This window comes from Anas acuta, chromosome 2 (genome assembly GCF_963932015.1).
Source record: "Anas acuta chromosome 2, bAnaAcu1.1, whole genome shotgun sequence".
Lineage (NCBI taxonomy): Eukaryota > Metazoa > Chordata > Aves > Anseriformes > Anatidae > Anas > Anas acuta.
Genome location: NC_088980.1, coordinates 69,089,979 through 69,111,233, shown reverse-complemented (window position 1 = coordinate 69,111,233; position 21,255 = coordinate 69,089,979). Strand labels below are relative to the sequence as shown.

The window sequence follows — 21,255 nt, the reverse complement described above, 5'->3', positions numbered from 1 at the left end:
CGGTGCCTAGAGGTCTGTCTGAAAGAGGCTGAGCTGACACAAAGTCCACCTGCAGTTTTCAATGGGGCTCCCACCTCCAAACCGAAAACTCGTGAGGGCACCCCGGCAGGTGGACGGCCCGACGAGAGGGGCCGGGGCCACGCCAAGCCGGAGGCCGGGCTAGGGAAGAGGGCAGGAGGGAGGCCGGGGCCGCTGAGGGAGGAGGAGGAGGAGGAGGTGGCGGCTTAAAACCTCCGCCGAAAGGTGTGGCTTCGCCTTTCCTGTGCCGGCGGGGAGGGGACGGGACGGCACCTCTGCTCCTGCCACCACCACCAGCACCACCAGCAGTAGCAGCAGCAGCACCACCAGCACCACCAGCAGCACCAGCAGCACCAGCACCTCCCGCAGCCTCGCTCGGCGGCGCCCCCCGCCCCGCACCTCGCCTCCCCGGCTCCCTGCCCTCGCCCTCCCCGGCTGCCTGCCGTCAGCTGGGGCCCTCCGGGCGGTGAATGCCGCTCCCCCCTCGGGCCCCGGCTCGCCTGTCCCCTCTGTGCCCGCCTGGCCCCCCGTCCCGCCCGCCACCATGAGCATGAACGGCGGCTCCCACCCGCGGCTCAACACGCTGGGCCGCATGGCCAGGGCCGACTCGGGCACCGACCTGCGCTACGAGATGAGCTCCCATGTGGTGGGCAGCGGCGGCGGCGGCACCCACACGCACAAGACCTACTACTACCAGAAGACCTACGGGGGGGACTACGCCTCCGACGGGTACGGGTAGGTGCGGGAGGCTGCGGTTCGCCTCCTCGTTAGGATTGACTTTGGGAGGGGGGCGATCAGCGGGGTGGAGAGCGGAGCGGGGTCTTGGTGTCGCTGCTTGGCACAACTGAGCCATCCTGGCACGTAAAACGCCTTGTTCAGCCTCCGCTTTGGTTCGAGGCTGGGCAAGGGCGAGGCCGTCCTCCGCCTTCTGCCTCCCCTCTTGGCACCAGCACGGCGGAGACCTGGCGGGGAAGACGCCAGCCTGCGCGGATGAAGTTTTGGCAAAGCCTTTCTGGAGCCAAGAGGTGCTCCAAACCTATGAAAACCAAGCACGGCGGTTATGAAGACCTGGCTGTGAATCCCCTTGGCCAGGAGCTCATAGGACTGGAAATAGGTGCCAGTCGCGGAAGGAAATGACCTTGGTGTCTGATAGCCACCTATAGTGAACACTGCTGGCCGTTAGGCTTTATCTATCTATTTATTTATTTATTTTTAACACACGGAGCGGTTCTGTTAAACCTATAGCTCTGATTATCGATGCCACTGACTTGGGAAGTGATTTGGAAGTGCTGTCATGTAACTTGTGTTAAGTTACAAGCCCTAACTGTACTGACATCCTGATCAGGTTGCAGAAGGATGAGCGTTAAACACATACAGCAAGTAAACAGCAGATGAGAACTTGCAGGCTTTATGAAATAAGCGTACCTGTAAGTGGCTGTTGAGAATTAGGATAACCCTAGTCAGTGCCGAGAGCTCCGTTTAGGTGTTTCAGATCTGTTGCCAGAGGACCACTGAATGCAGGACATAACTTGCATTCTACCTATGTTTGTTTATTACTTTGCACAGTTCTTAGTTCTTCATTTCATTCTTGGTTTGCTGTGTGCATTATGATTAGCTGCTGCTGTAACATGCCTACCCACTGCTGCAGTCAGTATGAGAATACCCCATCTGTTGAGGTATAATGAGATCAATTCAATACCTTACCAAGGGAGACTGCACATGCTAGGATTCCAAAACACTAGCTGTGTTGCATTTTTGAGGGTCTGTTTTGCTAGTGGTGCTCCGCTGCAAATACCTTTACTGCTTTTAAGAGACAGGCATGAAAAATAAATGGCGGAGCATGCTAATTCTTCCCTGGTCTTTTTCCAGTCTTCACTCTGGTGCAGCTACAGTGGATTCACTGGCATGCCTTCCCTATTAGTCCTGACTTTCACTAGAGGAGAAATACTTCAATTTAGCATTCTTTGGGTTTTGTTACGTATTTTAAACTAGCTCGCAGTCTGTTAGGCTCTTACTTCTTTAGCTTTCATTGGTGTCTTAGCAAGAACGGAGAGGATAGGCCTGGTGAAGAGGTTAAGGATCTTCTGTCAACATAGTTTCATTTATTCTCTGTAATATAACGTTCATATCTCCTTTTCGGGAACGTGTAACTGGCAAGGATGTTACAATGAAAGTTCCCTTTCCGTTTATTCCAAGGTCTCTGCATGTTACTAACTTCCCCTGTTAATCAGACTGAAAACCATATATGTATTTTACATACAATCTTCTTGTATGTGTAAAGGTCTGACCATTCAAAACATTTTGAATAAGTATTTGAAAAATGTATGTGCTTGCACATTACTGAGTTGCACAGGCTTATTTTAGATTGGTGCTGGTTTGAATTACAGTATGTCCCCATGTAGAAAATGAGGGATTTTTTGCCATTTGATGAAAAAAGCAGTCAAGTCTGATTTTGCACATGTGCTGCGTGCAGAAAATCCACAAAATCCTGTGCTGGTTGTGCTTGCAGGATCTTGCATCTGTTACTACCTTGCATAGTCTGTGGAATTGGTTTTAATATTTGTGTTACGTCTGATACGTTTAGTGACACATTTTAGTGGCAGTTGCTGAACTGAAAAACAGAGACTTCTTTTTTTTTCAATGGAGAAAATTACTGTACCTTAATTTTCAATGCAGTAGGGTTTAGCTTAGGGTCTAGTCTTGTAAGTTTTGGGGCGTATTCTGCCAAACAAGTCTGTGCTGAGTATTACATTAGTCACAGAGCAATATAAGACGCTCCCTACCCTTAGGGCTCAGCAAGGTGCTTTTACAACATTCCCGGTTTCTTCTGGCTTGGGAACTCAGGATGAGCTTGGCCCTGAGTACAGATACTCAGCTTGATGTTGAGTCATGCACTCCTAAACTGCCAATTAATCAGTCAAATATTTATCAATGTCTTTGCTATGAGAGATAAAATCTGATCAGCTGGGAGAGAAGACAAAAAGACAGCGGCAAGTTCAGCAGTTTTATTAAGAGTTGGGGAGAAAAGAGGTCATAAGATTCATGGTTGCCAAGTGACACATTGTTGCAAAAACTAATTTATGCACAGGATTTGCTTAAAGGCTAATGGAACGCCAGCACCTTAAACTAGGAAAGGATCTAGATATTCAGATCCCAAGTCTTGACGTTACTGGCAGGGACTGCTGGAGAGGCTTAGAGGAAACAGGTCCAAAGCTGCATTTTTGCCTGTCCAGTTGTCCTTGCAGTGGTCTGCAGGGTCCTGGCCAAGATGAATCACGGTGTCATGCTGGGCATGACAACTGCCCTGGTGAGAAACAAAACTATCGGAAGACGGAGAGTAAAGAATGTGTCTGAACTGCCAAATGCCTGCTGTGCTCGCAAAGCATGCCCTGCGGTCGAGCCAGCACGGAAATACCTCTTAACAGCAGCTGGTAGTGCTGTACAAGATAAGAAGGAAACCAGCTTGCACCCCTCCTAACTCACCTTTTTATAGGTACCTGTCTGAGATTGGTTCCATTGCAGGCTATTCTATGTGTCTTTGAAAGCACGAAAACATTTACCAGATGTGTTTCAGGTGGCTGTTGGTGGAGGAGCCGTGTTGCCTCGTCTCCCCGCCTCGCCATGCTGGCTGGGCGCTGGGTCCTGCACCTCCCTCTTGCAGAGCTGGTGCTGGGAGAGGCAGCGCAGGCTGTGCGGACGTGCCTGCAGCTGGCAGGTCCTGCCCCTGCAAGCGGCGGCCTCGCTGCTGGTGATTCATACTGGTGGCAGAAGTCCCGCTCAGGGGTGTGAGAATTTTCTTCAAACAGGTGTGGCAGGGCCCCTTGTGAAATCCCGCTTCCATCGAGCTCACGTGGCCGTGGCAGTTTTAAGATTTCACTGGTGACATTTTTTTTTTTTTTTGGCACAGTTCTAAAGGGATTAAGAGCCCGATCATGCACGACGATAAACTTCAAAAGATAGCTTTATCATGTCATGGCCTATGTACATGACCTATGCTTCCAAATATGAAGGTGTCTGAAGATGCACTATGCCAAAGCTGATCCTAGTAGGAGCACAGATGCAAAGAGAAAAGCCCATTATCAAATTATTGGTGTTTTCTGACACTTGCATTCACTGTCTTTAAGGGGTAAAGAAACCTCCTGTTATGTAGCAGTTTAATTTCTGGTTATATTTTTACAGATAGCTGATTGCTCACCTGTTAGATGTTTCTCTCCAGAGATTCTCTATTTGTCATACATCTCCTGTGTGTTAAAACCAATTTTTTAATACTTGGATTTCCAGGTGTGCACATGCAGCTAGCAGATGGTGGGTGCGAGGTGGCTCAGCCGATGGTGTGTGCAGCATGTGTGCTGGGGATTTCTGTTCCAGTTCAGGTTTTTCTTTCAACTCACCTAGCCTGGGCATACCGGGTAATCCCTTGATGAATCTATTGCTTGTTCAAACAAGTTTGTGTGTATGAGGAAAAAAAAAAAAGAGAGGTGCTATTGTTTTGCTCAGCTTCAGACTCTGTGTTGAGTTATGGGAGTTGTTTCATACTTTGGACCTGCAGAAAGACCTTTGTCAGTGGAAAAAAATGCTTCAGATTTTTAAAAGTATAAATATTTTGTGGAGCCAAAAAAATTAACAGACACTATTTTGACTCGATGTGGGCCCTCTTAAATCAGATCTTTGGGCTGAGAGTATCCTTTTTCTGTGCTTCCAAAGCATTAAGGAATCATGAAACAATTTCCACAGCACTGCTGAACGGATGTTCTTCTGCATGTCCCCTGCTCCTCTGGACCCTCGCTGCCCCCCAGGTGACACAGCAGCTTCTGGATGCTGATGGAGGCAGAGACTAAAGCAGCCCCCATGTGTTTGTGTGTTTTTAACAGCAGTAGGCAATGATGAAGCAGAGCATAGTTGGCTTTCCGCCTTGCCTTGTGCATCCTGTGTTAGCAACAGCCCAGTTGGACCTGCCAGGTTGGAAGCTGATTGTTTACAGAGGGTCTATCATTTATTCAAAATGTGTCATTTGAGAAATATTGTTACTTCTTAAATGTGTTGGTGATGGTGATACCCACCCATGGTGTGCTTGAGGGACATAGGCACAGGTGTGCTTGTAGCACTGATTGCCATACTCACAACTCATTGTGTGGCCTTGAGGGTGTCTCTCAGTCCCGCTAAAACAAGCAGAAATAGTTATTTCTTCTTTCTGTGGAGCAATGTCTCACAAGCATACCACTTCATAGTGAAGTTCAACCTAGCTCAGAAATTCAGGACTCACCAGTGCGGCAATAGCCAAGCTTGGCTCAGCAGGTATATTGCAGCAGGGAGGTGTCTCAAATATTGCCCTGTACAAAACCTGCTTGCAGCAGGGTATGGGAACAACACATTTTGCCCTAACAGGGAGCAAGCCTTTTGCTTCCTATGCAGAATGATGGCAACATGATGATGCTGTCTCTTTTTGAGTGCTCTTCTGGCAGTAGAGAGCTGCAGGGCCACATCTGAAGATCTGTAACCTTCCCCAAATCAAAAGTGATTCTTCTGTGTTTTGAAGTATTCTCCTAGTTCTAAAACAAAGACACTATCCCCCCTATTTGTTCCTTTAATAGTTAATGACTATTAAAATGAAGTCATTTTAATAATGAATTCAGTTTAATAGCGTTGTTTTGAAATTCATGACTTGCCTTCAAAATACCTGTCACAGCCTAAAATTTTTTTGAGTTGCTGGTAGAAGTAGGTTACCAGCTCAGGTCTGAAGCAGCCTAGGCTGTTTGGCTCAGCCCTGTTCCACAGGGGTTGAAGATCCAAAGCAGTATGGCCATTAGTCAGGTTTTTACAAAGGTGTTTGTTTATTAGTAGGAGTCCTGGCGCTCTTGTGCTATAAGTCTGGCTAAAAGTTCCAAACTCCAGTTGGGTCCCTTTCTGCACAGGTACATGGAAGGGTTCAAAACGCTGAAAACTATTTACAGGGTGCGCTAAATCAAGCGGAAAAACTGGCCCGTGCTTTCACTGTGTGCAGTGTTTGGTGCAGCAGGTTCCCATTCACAGATTTGAGCTTTAGATGTTGCCAGAGTTAAAATCAAATCAAAATGTCATCATCATAGCACCAGTAGTTGTTGCAATGACCAAAATGTTACTTTATTCTCATTCAGTTTCATGTGAGCAAAATGAGATGAAAGGACAGATTACCAATAAATAGTCCTTTGACAATCCACTAAATCTGCCTCGTGTGAGGATTGTCAGGGTCCTACATCTTTCTGAGGGTCACAAATGTATTTTTACGTAGGATCTAGGCTACAGGGTTGTACTTTGAAAATCCAGGTTCTTTTGTGCCTTTGCATTATGATGCCACCTAGCATGTTCGTGGGTTGGGGTTTGCCTAAGTTTCTCTGTATGCCGTTGTGTTGGATATGGTATTCCTTTGTCTGTATTTTTCCTTCTGCCTGCAGGTTGGATGTCTGCTTACTCTGCGTTAGGGTTTCTGCTTTGATCTGCTGTTCCCATTGCAGGCCTGTTGTTTCCCCTGGCTGGGAACGCCATTAGTTCTCCCAGTGTCATCAGCTACATTTAACAGGACACTGCCTTCTCATCCTCTATCCTAGCATCACTCTCAGTATTTTGACGAACAAAATAGTTAAAATAATTAACTAACAACAATAAAAAAAAATTGCATACAGGGTGTTAAAAGCTACATTGCTGAACTATCGTGCTCTTTCTTATTTCAGTTTGTATTGCTCCAGCTTCTGCCATTATTTTTGGTTAAGTCTTTATCTGCTAGATTGGAGAGCCTCAAACACTTTCTGCTTTCTCCTTGTGAAGGGTCCCATGAACTAGGAACTTACAGATCTTTATTTGAAGATCTAATTAGGGCATATTAAAGCTTCCCAGTGCAAGGCATTTGCTCCTCCCTTTAAAACACTTCTGTGCATCTGTATTCAACTATCTACAGCTTTCCAACATTTTTATTATCAGGACAATAATGTTGGATATAGTGTTTTAATAGCATTGGGATGAACACAGAGTACTTGTAATTCTATTTTTCCTGCCGTGTAAATTATTCTAGGAGTCGGATTTATTTGAAAACACCTTTTCTTCACAATTTCTTATTCTGTTAACTGTGGCAGTCCTTGTTTAGACCTCCTCTCAGTGTAAAGTGAACTAATTCACTATCACTAAAGTGACCTTTGAGGTCAGTTGAGTTACACTGAACTCAGCAGAGATGCACTGATTTATTACAGTAGAGGTTTGATCCTCATCTATAGTTCCTTTGGCTTCAATGGACATCAGGTATTTGTAGCTGTCAGGAGATGATTAAAAAGGCAATTGAAGAAAAAAATACTCTTCTCATGTTCTAAAAAGAGAAAATTACTTGTAAGATTCCTCTCTATTCCTTACTATGTTTCATTAATGAGGATAATTGTGGGTATAATTAATGTAAATTTTAGATGCAGTTGGATGCTTCTAGATCCAAACACAACAGCTATGCCTAAGGAGAAGGAAGGATTTTAAAAAGGAAGCTGATGGGGGAAGCCTGGCATAAAATCAGTTGTGCAGTTTTCTTTAAGGTGTTTCCAAGGCATATGGGCATGCGTAGCACAGTGCAGTGCGATGTTTATGCAGCCAAAGGGTTACAGTGCAAGTGAGGAGTTGTGTGTGTACAGCTTGTTTTAAGCCACTCAGTGATTTTTCAGTCCTGTCTCTTTGTCTTCAAAGGTTTATTCCCAGGTATTGACAGAAAGAGCTTAAAGATTTGCTCAAACTTTTTCCATTTGCTCAAGAAGAGCTGGTAAGAGAATGGCAGGCTGCTGAACGACAAACTACACACACAGCAAAAGTGCTCTTAAAGGATGCTGGTGAACGTTTCCCTTCATTGCAGTGCTTCTTCCCAAGGACAGCTCTGCTGTGTGTCATGGCTCCTTTTTCCAAGTACGATCAGAGGCTGCTGAAGTCAGTTGAAAGATTCCCACTGAATCCAGATGATGTGCTGGTTCTGCTGAGTTGGGCAGGTTTGCACAGAGGCTTTTTGCTGTTAGTGCTCTGTGGAAGGCCTTGAGTGATTTGTAATGGAAAAGGTTACCTGCTGTGAGCACTGCAGTTAGAAAGCTAGGCAAGGCTTGGAAGCGTCCTAGTTTCTTACCGTCTCTTAGTAGTGGTTTATTTTAGTTTCACTGGCAAGTGCTTGGGTTTGGGAGCTGCCTGAGCTTGCTTGGGAGCTCTGATTCCATCAGCGGGGAATGATTCCTAGCTTCAAGCACCTCACCCACATTCAACTAGCAGTGGCTCGCTTTGGTGGCAGGGTCCCAGGATGAGCAAATGCAGGAATGGCAGCCTTCTGGCGGGATGGATGCAGGAGATTATGTGCAACACAACAATAACAACCCTACTATCTACCTTGGCTTTTTCCTCCACCAGTGATTTTGGTTCGAGAGTTTACCTGGAACCCCCAAACTCCCCTTTTACTTCTGAATTCAGCTCCTACATCTGTTTTTGTAATAGCTTAAGCATCTTGTAATGCCTTTTTAAGACACTGCACTAGTCTTTTATTATTTCCACTGATAAAAGGGCCCTTTGAATACTTGCATAGACTTGTGTGCTCATGTGCTTGAAGAGCAGAGGAGCCTGCTCTCCTTTTACAGTCATAAGTTCAATGGCTTGTGTGATAGCATGTATGATAATGTAATGTAAAGATTACATTCTAATTTATGGACTCCAAGAAAGATCATGAATAATTTATTTGTACTGTAATACTGTCAAAGTTTCATTTATCAAAGCTGCAAATACCAGTATTGGAGGAAAACCTTTCTCTTAACCACATGTGAGGTTCCATCTTCTGCTCAGTCCAATGGTGAAGTTATTCCATGTCTGCTACTGCAGAATTGTGAATCTGCTGATGCAGAATCAGCATTGAACTGCAACGAAGGTGTGTGTGTATAGGGACACACAGATAAGCACATTTGTCTCCGTGAAGCTTGACTGGATTTATTATTTCATGTCACTTCCTGTAGCTGTTGGGAATTTCTACTTCACAGTTCTCTTTATTATGTGTGATTACTTTGTACTTACTTCATCTTATTCTTCTCCCCACCAACAGTCAGAATGGGACCTGTACAGTTTCCAGACGTCAGAACACCATTCAAGAGCTTTTGCAAAACTGTTCGGATTGCCTGATGCGAGCTGAACTCATAGTGCAACCTGTGAGTGCTTTTTATTCTTAGAAAAAGTGATTTTAAATGTTACACGGAATAAATGGTGCATTGTTATCTGAACACACAGACTGTGGTTCTTCACCTCTTTTCTGTTATATCAGCTGTTTTTCTGAGGGAGCTGCCACCTTACCCTTTGAGTGGAATAACACGTATCCTTTCTAGGTGTCCTCTTCTGTCTACAGTCAGTGTTCAGTAAAACTGATTGAAATGTAACTGGTTAAGAAAAGGGAGCCTTTTGATTAAAAAAAACAACAAAACACAACAACAAACCAACCAAAAAAAACAAAAACAAAACCAAAAAACAATCACCACTACCAACAAAACTCCCTTCAGATTCTACTCTTTTTTTTTTCAGTTTTAGGCCAACGGTTGCTAATAATGTTACGGCTAATAATGTATGTGGAATGTCCTTGGTTCCTGCTGAAGTCAAAGGAAGTGTGGGGTGGTGGGTGTATCCTGCTGTTGAGGCTACAGAAATCCAGAATCCATTCGCAGTTCTTGCAGTAGAAGTGATTTAATGCACACTTTTTGACCCTCTGTAGACAGAAAATTCCTACAGGAATGAACTCTGTGGTTAGCAGTTTATTTCCTTTACAGAATATGTGAGCATGTTTATATAAAAATCAATGCCATAGTAAATACTGCCTCTTGATAAGGATTAATATTATTGCAGTGAAGTTAAAAGGAAGCAATGTTTAATTTCAGCATGGTGCCACAACGTACATTGCTTGTTTTTTTTTTGTTTTTTTTTTTTTCTGTTTTCGTGGGGGACAAAGCAATGAAACCCATCATCATTTTCTTTGCAAAATGAAACCACAGCTGGATTACATTTAGCTCATCATGGCTGTGTCAGTGCAGGATGAGATCAAAAAGCCTTGTCTTTCTGCTGGAACCACCATGACCATGCAGAATTTGCCTAGAACTTTGGACTATGAGATAGGATGCAAGAAAATGTGACTGTGCAAGGAGCTAGTCCCAGGCAGATGGGGTGCATTCTGCATTTTACAAGGAGAGAAGCTATGGCTGTGACTCTTGGAATCTCAGAGAAACTTGTGTAAAATCAGCAGCAATATGCACTAGCTCCAGCAAGGGCAGAGTGTCTGCTTCTTGTCCTCTAAACACAAAAGCTGTTCTTGCTATGTAAGATCTTAAAAATTCGTCACACTGAGTACATCCTTGGCTCCACTGAAATAAAACTCCATCAGGACCTGTTATTCTTTATGGAAATGTTTTGTTGGTATTATATTTTAATAACTTCCTTGTGTATTTTATTCATAATAATGACTTTCAAATTACTATGAATCATTTATTAAATGGCCTTCTGCCAGGTAAAACTGTCAATTGGCGACCTAGCAGTTGAAACCTTTTACACTTCTTAAAAATAATTGGTCTTCATAACATCTCTTTAAATAATTATTGTATAAGCTCCAGATTGTTTTATTTAATCTCCACTTTTTTTTTTTTTTTTTTTAATTTTAGGAATTGAAATATGGGGATGGTGTCCAGATTAGAGGAAACAGAGATCTGGAAGAATGTTTTGCGCAGGCAAATGACCAAATGGACATCCTTGATGGGCTGATCAGGGAGCTAAGGCAGATGAACCAGCCCTGTGAAATGTATCAGAAAAGGTACTGAAAGGCCCTAAGGAAGTGCTGGGGGAGGGAATGTGACAGATAAAATTCTGTGGTGTCTGGAGTGCTCACATTCTCTGGTGTTGCAGGCTGTGGCAGAAATCAATAAAGTGGAATGAAATCAGTTTGGTTTGGGCATGCTAACATGGAGAAAGGTTGTGCAGTGATTTCACACAGAATTTCACATCCTGGTTGTCTCCATGAAATTTCAGTCACTGTAGTTTTTCCACAGCCTATGCTATCAGCATTTCTTTCTGAATACCTGATGATTCAGCAGGAGATACGAAATGTGTTGTTCCCATGTTTTCTGTGTTTTCCATGTAGAAACCAACTGTTACCTTCCCTTTCAGGCTGCTTCAACTTCAAGAACAAATGCGTGCCTTATACAAAGCTATCAGCGTTCCCCGCGCCAGGAGGGCCAGCTCCAAAGGTGGTGGTTGCTATTCCTCTCAGAGTGGTTCAGGCTGGGATGAGTATACAAAACGTGTCACAAGTGAATGTTTGAACTGGATGAGACAGCAGAAGGTAAATTTCTCCAAAACCTAAAGACAGCGCTAAGACCTGATTTTGCTGATAAATGTCACCTTACGTGCAATAATGTTCTGACTGCCACTAGAACATTAAAAGTACAAATAAATGGTAGTAGATTGTTCCAAATTCCTCCCTCCCTCATTTTTTTCCCTCTTATATTTGAAGCATTGTACATATAGTGTTTCCACTGAAATACAAAAATGGATTTGGGGGTCTTCTTTTGCAGGGAAAAATTTGAAAACAAAAACAAGACACAGCTGTTAACAAAAGGCATTGGCATGTTTGCGTTGGAGATTATTACATTCAATATTTCCTTCCTTCCTTCCACAGATTTCCTTTATGCTTCATATTTATTTTAACCCTTTTAACAAATAAGACCAGCTTCACAGATCTAACCATTGTCCAGTATTTTGCAGTTGTCCTCCCTCTAATCTATTCTTATCACAATGGGATCCAGAAGGTACGGTTGATTGCCACAGGACTAGACTTTCATAAGTCAGCTTCATCATTTTCATGTGTATCTCTTGCATGCACAGAATAAATTTGCCTATCCACAGCTGTTGATGGTGTAACCTGGAGTAGAAACACACACTCGGAGCTTGTAGTGCTCTCGTGCTGCTGGGGTGGAAGTTCTGTGTTTGTAGCTGGACAGCACTTTGACAGACAGGGGAGAAGGAGCAAGGAGGCCCAAGTTACAATTTGCTGACTCTCTGTAATTTGAAATTGCATTATTTTTATCTCTCTTTATTAGGTTGTTGCTTAGTGATCCTGTCATTGTTATCTGCATGTGGTGTTTACCAGGTGGCTGCTATGCAAACCAGATGAGCAGGGGAGAGCTCTGTACAGTTCCCATACTTTTATGTGAGTGCCAGTTGTAGTCTAGTCTTCCAGTGCCCTCCCATATCGTGGCATGTTTTAGAGGAAGGGGAAGTGGAGATGCACTTGAGTGCTAACATTTACAGGCATTGTGCCACTAAAGCAACAGCAAATATGATTGCCCTTCACATACTGTGGGAGAGCAGGCTATCTGTTAGACCTGCCATGGTTTGAGGAGTGATACTGGACAGACACTGGGCCTTCTTCCAGTGAAGAAAGATGAGGAACATGTACCTCCTAGAGATGCCACGTGACTCCCAGCTGAGACACCCCTCGCTAAGCATAGGAAGCATGAGCAAACTGTGTTCACACACAATAGCTCCTATGAAAGAAGAAGGATCGTTCTCTCTTCCTTTCAGTCCCTAAAGCAAAGTGGAGGTGAGGCCAGTAAGCACTTAGCTTCCTATTGGGCTTTTGAGTTTTATTTATTTATAAATATAAATATATATATATTCAGTGCAAAGTTCAAAATAAATTTTCCCTATACCTTTTCTTCCCATTGTATCTCACTATCTGCTCACATTGGGGCTGAGATAACATTCCTTCTAGTAGCATAATGAGATGTTAAACAGTCTGAACAGCTGTGTTTTTCTGCTGGTGTTTTTGTGTCCTCTATATCCGGATGGTTCACTGACAGGAGAATCAGGTGGTAGGAAGGTCGGTCAAATTTCCATTGCAGAATTAGGGAAGGTGAACTGAAATCCAGGCAGCCTTTGTTCACATATTGGCAGTCATCCAAGACTGCTGCTGTTGCTACAGTCTAGCTAGACTGTATAAATATAATGAGAAGGGTCAAAGTCCTGTAACTTTTAGATGTCTGAATGTAAAACGTTTCATTTCTTGGAACATTTTCAGCCTTGCCTTTGAACCCTTATGCTTGAGTGTGGTTCAGGCTTTATTGACATCTGTTGACTCAGAGATTTGGCTTCAGGCTGGTAATTATTAAATTCAGTCCCAACCCAGGAATAAGATATCGAATCCTCTATGTCGTGTGTGTGCACAATGGCATTCATACAGAGATGGATTGTGATTGTGTCTTCACAGCATAAAAGGTGCTTTGGAATTTGAGGAATTGGGTTGTGAATTCAGTGGAATTTTATATTTGCAAATAATGAAGCAGAGAATTGCAGTCAGATAGTTCTCAAGTTAGTAATTATCCAGCTGTATTACTGCTCTTTCTAAGGCTGTTCCTAGAGATTTGTACTGAATGTCCTATAATAAACCCTGCCAAAATGCAAAACAAACATATTCTATAGCCCTTTCAGCTTATCTAATACATTGGTAGGCTTCTTTTTTCCTTTTTTTTTTTTTTTTCTCCATTTAGTTGGACTACATTTAACTGAAGTCAGTGGAGCTGCATGAGTGTAATTAAAATGGAATGTAGTATACTGGGCTACAGAGCTGTGCATTTTCACATAAGTTGCATGAGTAGCATTTGAAGTCACAATTTGTTTTCAGAGTGATAAGAATGTAACTGTACTATAGAACATACGAGCACAGTTTAGTCCAAAGTAAACATGAAATACACTACTGAGTGTGCTTCATCTTGTCTAATTTTAAGCAACTTAAATATTTTCTGTACTTTGTTTCTTCTACTTCGGGAGCCTGTCACACAGTTTAAGCAAGGGCAATTTTAAGAAATTTTTAACCCCTGATCTGAACTTCCCTTTGTTTAGTTTTACTCTTTATTGTATGGTCACATTTCTTTCAATTCAATTCCTTGATGCTCTGATTTAGATGATAATGTCTTTTTTCGGAAATGAAAGTACAAATACTGTCTCTTTTTCCTAGTCTGAAATGGAGCTAGTGAAATGGGGGTTTGATGCAGCGTCCATCGAGCAACAGATTAGTGACCATAGGAGAACTCATAACGCCATTGGAGACTATCGCTGGCACTTGGACAAAGTCAAAACAGACCTGGTAATTACTGTCTTCCCTTATACATTGCTTAATCTAGATTTGTGTCCTTGGCTTGCCAGTGTTTGACTACAGCAAGTAATGCTGAACAGCTCAGCTTCTCTTCAGAAAGCACTGATGTCATAACAACTGCTTTCCACCCTAGTATTTATTATTTCATTATAATAAATAATATAATATAATATAATTTATAATTATTTCATTATTCAGTGTTCTGTTTCTTTCCCCAGAATTTTGTAATGAGAATTTAGTAGTTATTTAACATTTTGTTGTTCTGTACCTGGCAAATAAATATCAGGATATTTTTTGTGAGAAGAATGGCTAAGAATGATTGTTCTCACTTACTTTTTTTAAGACAAGAAAGTTAAAGGAGAATGTGGGTAAAATACAGCCTTGAGTAATGAGGGAGTTTCTGTGAAAAAAGACCAAACTCTGGGCTAAATTTAGGGCTTTTTTTTTTTCTTCTCCCTCTCTTCTGAGGCTTCTGGTCCACTCTGGGTTTTGTGATTGGAATAAAGAAGTCAGCGAAAATGCAGTGGTTAACCTCTGCTGTCACCCTAACAACTAGATATTGGAGGAATGTTTACTTCATCTCCATTCTTTTCTGTTAATTCCTCAAATGGACGAGAGGAGAGAGAGTTGGATCTAAAGAAAAGGGATTCAGTTTTGAAACTTTGTTTTCTCAGACAAGATGAAAAGCTGAAGGGTTGTTATTTTCTTTTCTCTTCTGTTTATAAGAAAGTTAATAATGTAGCCCTATCAAACACTAGTTCCAATGGGAATAAAAATTGGAGCATGCTGCTCAGGATCACAGTTTGTATTACTTCACAGTCTTCATAAATCTTGCTTTAGGGCTAGGTGGTTCCCCACAAGCTATCTAGGAGTTTGGTAAAGAGATCGAATTTTGGAAGCTGTTTTTGTGTTACAGGGGTTATGTTCAACCTGGCTTATAACATTGTTGTGAGAAATAAGTTTGTCCAAGCCTTAGTTTTATACTTCTGGCCCTCCAGTGGTACAGATCTGCTGCTCACTGATGTCCCTTGCAGGCATCTCCAAAATACCACATGAAATTATAACATCATGGTACCGGCATTGTAAAGGAAGAACCCACAGGTAGGCACGTAGAAGGCACGCTAAATATTTGCTGTTTCTGTTTCAGCGTGAGAAGGCCGCAGTTCATCAGCTGGAGGAAGAATATGAAGGACTGCTGGTGAGCACAAGATTTGCTCATATGTGATACCCTCAATGATAAATGCCTTTTGCTTTCTTAACAATGGTGTGATAGTCAAGAGACACTTCAAGCTTCGACAAAATGATAGATGCATGTATAACTAATTCCATTCAAGAGTGTTTTGTCGTTTAGATGAGACTTAGTTTGAGGCATGAATTTGAGATTAATTCATTACCTAGTTTATAACTGACTTACCAGGAAGTTTCTAGTTTGCAACGGGTAAAGGAGGTTGGTCACTAAGCAGGTGAAGAGTAGAACTCTACCTCCTTAATGGGAGTGAATGTGGCAGTAGAGTTAGTTTATATTAGAAGCTTAAAAAATGACTCAAAGTTGTGTTTAGAACCAAATTCTGTTTAGGGCTGTGCATCTTGTCCATGTTGGGTCTTCATGTAAAACACTAAGAATCTTGTGCAAATGGTAGATGTAACCCTTAGAATTGGAAGCTGCTTCCTGTACACGTTTCAAATAACAGGATATTTATTATCATGCAAGGACAGAGAAGGAATCTTTTCATGAAGCATCATCTGCGCAAAAGGTGCTGCTACAACATCAAGGATATACTGTCAGCAGCAAATGCGAGTAAAAGTGATGTTAAATTTTCAGTCATTTTCTTGTATTTTCCCCCGTGTCTTTTTGCTTGCTTGCCTACATGTCTACTACGCTTGTGTTTGAAATGGCTTTAGGAAGCTGGTGACTTCAGATTCCCATTATTTTTTAAATCCAGGCACGTTATCCACTGTCCATTGCCAACAAGTTTCATAGCTCTGTAGATGAAGGCATGTTATCCACTATCCATTGCCAACAGATTTTATAGCTGTGTGGTTTGGAATATTATTAGTTCAAAAAAAAAAAAACACAAAAAAAAACAAAACACCATACATATGCATGCTATGCTTTTGTCTACCCCTTCTCCACCCAGCACACGCTTTTCTGTGTTTATTGTTTCTCATTTCTGGAATTCCTTGTAGAAATACTCGTTTGAGAGAATGGATCAGCTCCGTCAATTCCAGAACCTCATCCAAGCCACCAGCAGAGAGATCATGTGGATCAATGACTGTGAGGAAGAGGAGCTTCTCTACGACTGGAGTGACAGGAACACAGATATCGCCAGGAAGCAGGAGGCCTTCTCTGTAAGACAGCACAACCCCCCCGTGCTTTCTGTGGAATCTCTTTTGGCATATTTAGGGAGGAGCAGGGCAGGCATTTCTTCTCTCTAAGTACCTTTTTTTTCTTCTTTTTTTGTCAAAACACTGTTGGATTAAGTACTGTGTGACAACCTTTTGAATCAAGATTGTACATGAACTGGAAGATTGTGCTCACTCAACCACTTGCGGATTCTTTTGACCTTGGAAACTGACCTTATCAGTACAGTTCACTGAGAACCAGTAATCACATGTAGCTTGTGCACACAGTCATTCTGTTGACATGCTAAAGTAGGGGACCTGAATCAAGCAGTTCAGTTCTCCCTGTTATGACTACTCAGGGGCTCGGGATCTCTGTATGTGGTCCTGATCTCTTCACCAGGAACTAGGGCCATGCTGGAGGGAATTGCTCTCTCTTCCCATGATGGTCTTGCCAGCAACACATTGAGAGCACTGTCAGAGGTGGTTTGCACTGATCCTTGTTGTCTTCTGTGGGTACAAAAGGAAATTGAGCATGTGTGTTTCTTAATCCTGTGTTGGTGCTGATTACCAAAGTAAAAAAGGAATGAAAGTTCACACCATTAAGGGGATTCTCTAATATTTTTTTTTTTTTTTTTTTTTTTTACTATTTTTGAGTTCGGTTGTTCTGGATGTTGCAAGATGCAATCATTCTTGCTTCTGTCATTCCGTTTGGACAGGAAAGGCTAAATTTTGCATGCTTTGCTCTGTGAAGCATCAAGTGTAGAGACTAGAACTGAAAGGACTACATTCTTTGATTCTGCTGTCTTCATGTTTAGCTTCAGTGCACTGAGTAGAATTAATATTTAATGTTAGCATGGATAATTTCACAGAGTCATAAATAGCTGGAAAATTTTAAGTAAATTATTCTAAGCACTGTGCTTTTGGAGGCTTGTTTAATGCTGTGTTTTGGTTGTTTAGAAACGTATGAGTGAACTGGAGCTTAAAGAAAAAGAACTCAACAAGCTAAAGCAGGAAAGTGACCAGCTAGTTCTCAACCAGCACCCTGCTTCAGACAAAATTGAGGTGAGTTAGACTTACTTGATTGAACTTGCTCCTGTAGTTACTATGTGGGAAAACTTCTCAGTGGAAGTCCACAAACAAAATGCGGCATTTGGACCTGAGAAGGATTTGCTTGCCAAAAATCGTGTCCCTTTTCATCCAGTTGTATGAACTGCTCTAATAAACATTACTACCTTCCTCTGCAAACCTGGCCACACAACAACTGCAGCTTTCTTAACAGCTTGGGGGAGATCTTGTTGCTACCAGATTTGACGATAGATGTATATAAAAATTAATACAGGGGCTTAAGGACTTGTCTAAATATATTGAAATTGCTGTACCTCATGTGAGTTAACTTCAGTGCAGCAGAATTTATGGTAGGAAGGCATGTCATTCGTCTTCTGTTATCTTAGAAGGCATGTTTTGAAGATAGCCACACCCTTTGAGAGTTTATGTTTAATCCGGGTGCAAATACTTTCTGCAACTGAAATTTACAGTGCATTTCTACAGCTTAGCCAAGATATTTTTGCTATCATGGCTTGTTATATGCTTACATTTCAATTACAAAGGCTGTAACAATTTGGAAAATCTCATCCTATTAGGATATGCTGTAGTTGTAGTTTTAAGTGTGAATAAGAACCCTGAAGCTGAAAGAAACTAATAGGAAAAAAAAAAAACTGAGTTCTTTCCACTTTTCAATGCGTTTACTTTGTAATTTGTATTACCAATCACCATTCATAATTCCCTCTGTGGTCCTTTTCTGCCTTAAAGGAAAGATCCTTGTAAGCTCCAGTAGTGAAGTAAAAAGTTGTGTGTACTTTTCTAAAGAACTTACATAAGGAGTATGTGAGAAGTTCTGATTTAAAAGTAGCCATCATAAACAATTGTGTTTGACACTGCTCCTTGGAAGGAGAACATGACAATTTTCAGTTGAAATACTTTGTCTGCACTACAATTTTGTGCATTTCACCCCTTGGCTCATGAACTTCAGGCTTTATGTTGATCAAACAAAATTCACATCATGAACAAATTTCTCTCCACATCCCACAAATGTGTATTTTACTCTCTTCAGTTAGGTAGACACTTACAAGTTGGGGAACTATTTGCATGAGTTGCATTATTCTGGTCTGCATGAATTTGTTTTAGCAGACATTTCATTTGCATTTATGTAAAGCATAAATAATTATACTTGAGTCTAGGTATGGGAGAGAGATCTCTGTGAAGATTTGAGCTCTGTATATTTTTATTTTTCTTAGGCCTACATGGATACATTACAAACTCAGTGGAGCTGGATCCTTCAGATCACCAAATGCATTGATGTACATCTGAAAGAGAATGCAGCTTACTTTCAGGTGAGTAGTGATGTGGAGAATTCACATTTACTTTGAATTATACTAAATTATACTAGATTAACATTCATGAATTATTAATTTAATAAAAAAATCTTCGTATTCCAGCATTTAAGCAGTTTTCTTTTAAAAAAAGAATTTACAAATTTCAAAAAGCTCATTTCACTTGCTAACATTATTGAGTAACAAAAAACTGTATTTGCTGTTTTCAGTGTGTAAGAATTTCCAGGGCTTTCAACACATGCTGAATAAGAGCTTTCAGAATTTAGTTTATGGATTGTGAATGATGTGATGAATAGTTCATAGGAGATCTGTCATGTTCCTCACTACTTTTGTTAAAAGTGGGAATCCCACCACAGGTATTTTTCTTGTGTCAAAATCTTCCTAAATCTATGCACAATTAGACATAACAGTGTTATCATGCTGTTGAAAATGCTGCTGTCCTGGCAGATGTGAGCTGGGATTTCTCATTAAAGGAATTCAGTGTTTTTAGTGGACATTTTTGTGAGAGCTGTGTGCAACTGAAATCACGTCCCTTTTTTCTTGTAGTTCTTTGAAGAGGCCCAAGCCACAGAGTGTTATCTGAAGAATTTACAAGACTCCATCAGAAAGAAGTTCATGTGTGATAAGAGCATGTCACTGCAATGCTTGCTGGAGCAGATCAAAGAGCTGGAGGTACTGTTCCACCCAACTCACAGGTTATGTTCTGTCTTGCATGGAAATCGGTTGCCCTCTTCAGATACCAAATATTAAGCCATGTGTACTACAATGGTAATAAACAGTACTGCGTGAACTTGAAACATTAATGGTATGTTCATGCCCATTTCTTAGGATAGTCTACAAATGGATCAGTATTACTTAAATTGTGCAATGTTGTTTAGGAACTGTTGATTTTTATTTTTTTTAATTTAATTTATTTTTTTTAATTTAATTTATTTTTTTTATTTTATTTATTTATTTTATTTTTATTTTATTTTATTTTATTTTATTTTATTTTATTTTATTTTATTTTATTTTATTTTATTTTATTTTATTTATTTTTTTATTTTATTTTTGAATCTGGAATGAGCCTACCGAATTTCAAAATTTCTGACCTTCAAACAAAAAAAAATGAAAGATTATTGTTCATAGGTGGTAGAATAGATTTTTGCCTCAAAGGATGAGTGCATTTAATAAATGATTCATCATCATGTTATTTTATATCTCTGTAATCTCTTTGAAAGGACTGAACTCAAGGTTTTTTTGTTTTTAGCAATTTGCTCAGCAAGAGTTAGCTCCTGCAATTCCAAATTGAATTTATATGAGGAAAAATAGGTTAGTGATATAAAGGGCAATTGATGAAGTCAGGGTTGAGATGTAGTTGCTATTTATTTATTTTTTTAACATTCATATTACAATAATTCCTTATATTTATTCCTGTTTCTTACACCTCACTTTAACCATCTTATAGATCTGTATGAAGAACAACATAGTCTTTGCTGGAGTTACGAAGATACTTATTTTGTTGTTTCTCTTCTCTTCTTCTTTTTTTTTTTTAAAAAAAACAAAACAAAACAAAAAAAGCACTCTGCAGTTTCACATTATAGGCCAAAGACTCATCCCACTGGAGCTAAAGGAAGTTTTGCCAACAGTGAGCTCCAGATGTATGCTTCTTGTAATAAACCATTGGGAACTAAATGTGGTTTATTTTTAGAATGAGTTTTTAACATACAATTAATCTTTGCAGAATGAACGAGAGAGAATTCTTGAATACAAGAGGCAAGTGCAGAGTTTGGTGAATAAATCCAAGAAGATTGTGCAGCTGAAGCCACGTAACCCAGACTACCGGAGTAACAAACCCATTATCCTTAAGGCTTTGTGTGACTACAAACAGGATCTGGTAATGTGTTCTCCTTTTGGCTGAAATGAACATCATATAAACTAAAACGTGGCAAATAATTTAGTAATCAAGCTACTGAGTTGATAGGTGTAACGTTTCTGTTTGCTTTTGGTCAGCATTTAAGTTTTTTCAGGAAAACAAACAAACAAACTTGGATTCTCATACATTGTTTGAGTATGTCTAGTCAAAATGATGATTATTATTCCAGTTTAAATAGCGTTATGTCTAGTCAAAATGATTATTATTACTCCAGTTTAAATGGTGTTAGCATTCATGGTTCAAATTAGCACAAGACAGGCTCATTATTAATAAGGTTAAAATTGTAATACAGATGCTTCCCAGCATCTTTCCCTTTTCTTTCATTTTCTTAAGGTCAGCACTTCATCTAACAAAAGGTGGAGGAATGTTCAATCAGTCATTTGCATACCCAACTCTTTGCAGGGGGGAGTATTAAGTTAATGGTGGTGGTTTCT

The 21,255-nt window shown here is 40.9% G+C and overlaps 1 protein-coding gene across 4 annotated transcripts in view; it reads left to right on the top strand.

Moving 5' to 3' along the window:
* The first annotated feature begins 232 nt into the window (after window positions 1-232).
* DSP (desmoplakin) overlaps window positions 233-21,255 on the top strand; it is a 39,175-nt gene continuing 18,152 nt past the window's right edge. For 2 of the 4 annotated variants that reach the window (XM_068670783.1, XM_068670781.1), the window contains exons 1-11: window positions 233-753; window positions 9,092-9,194; window positions 10,686-10,834; window positions 11,188-11,362; window positions 14,036-14,164; window positions 15,321-15,371; window positions 16,361-16,522; window positions 17,474-17,578; window positions 18,811-18,906; window positions 19,453-19,578; window positions 20,630-20,782. In XM_068670783.1, the coding sequence (XP_068526884.1) occupies window positions 563-753; window positions 9,092-9,194; window positions 10,686-10,834; window positions 11,188-11,362; window positions 14,036-14,164; window positions 15,321-15,371; window positions 16,361-16,522; window positions 17,474-17,578; window positions 18,811-18,906; window positions 19,453-19,578; window positions 20,630-20,782 (1,440 nt within the window). In that variant the 5' untranslated portion in view covers window positions 233-562. The remainder of the gene's footprint in view (window positions 754-9,091; window positions 9,195-10,685; window positions 10,835-11,187; window positions 11,363-14,035; window positions 14,165-15,320; window positions 15,372-16,360; window positions 16,523-17,473; window positions 17,579-18,810; window positions 18,907-19,452; window positions 19,579-20,629; window positions 20,783-21,255) is intronic. The other 2 variants (XM_068670780.1, XM_068670782.1) reach the window with 2 other exon arrangements.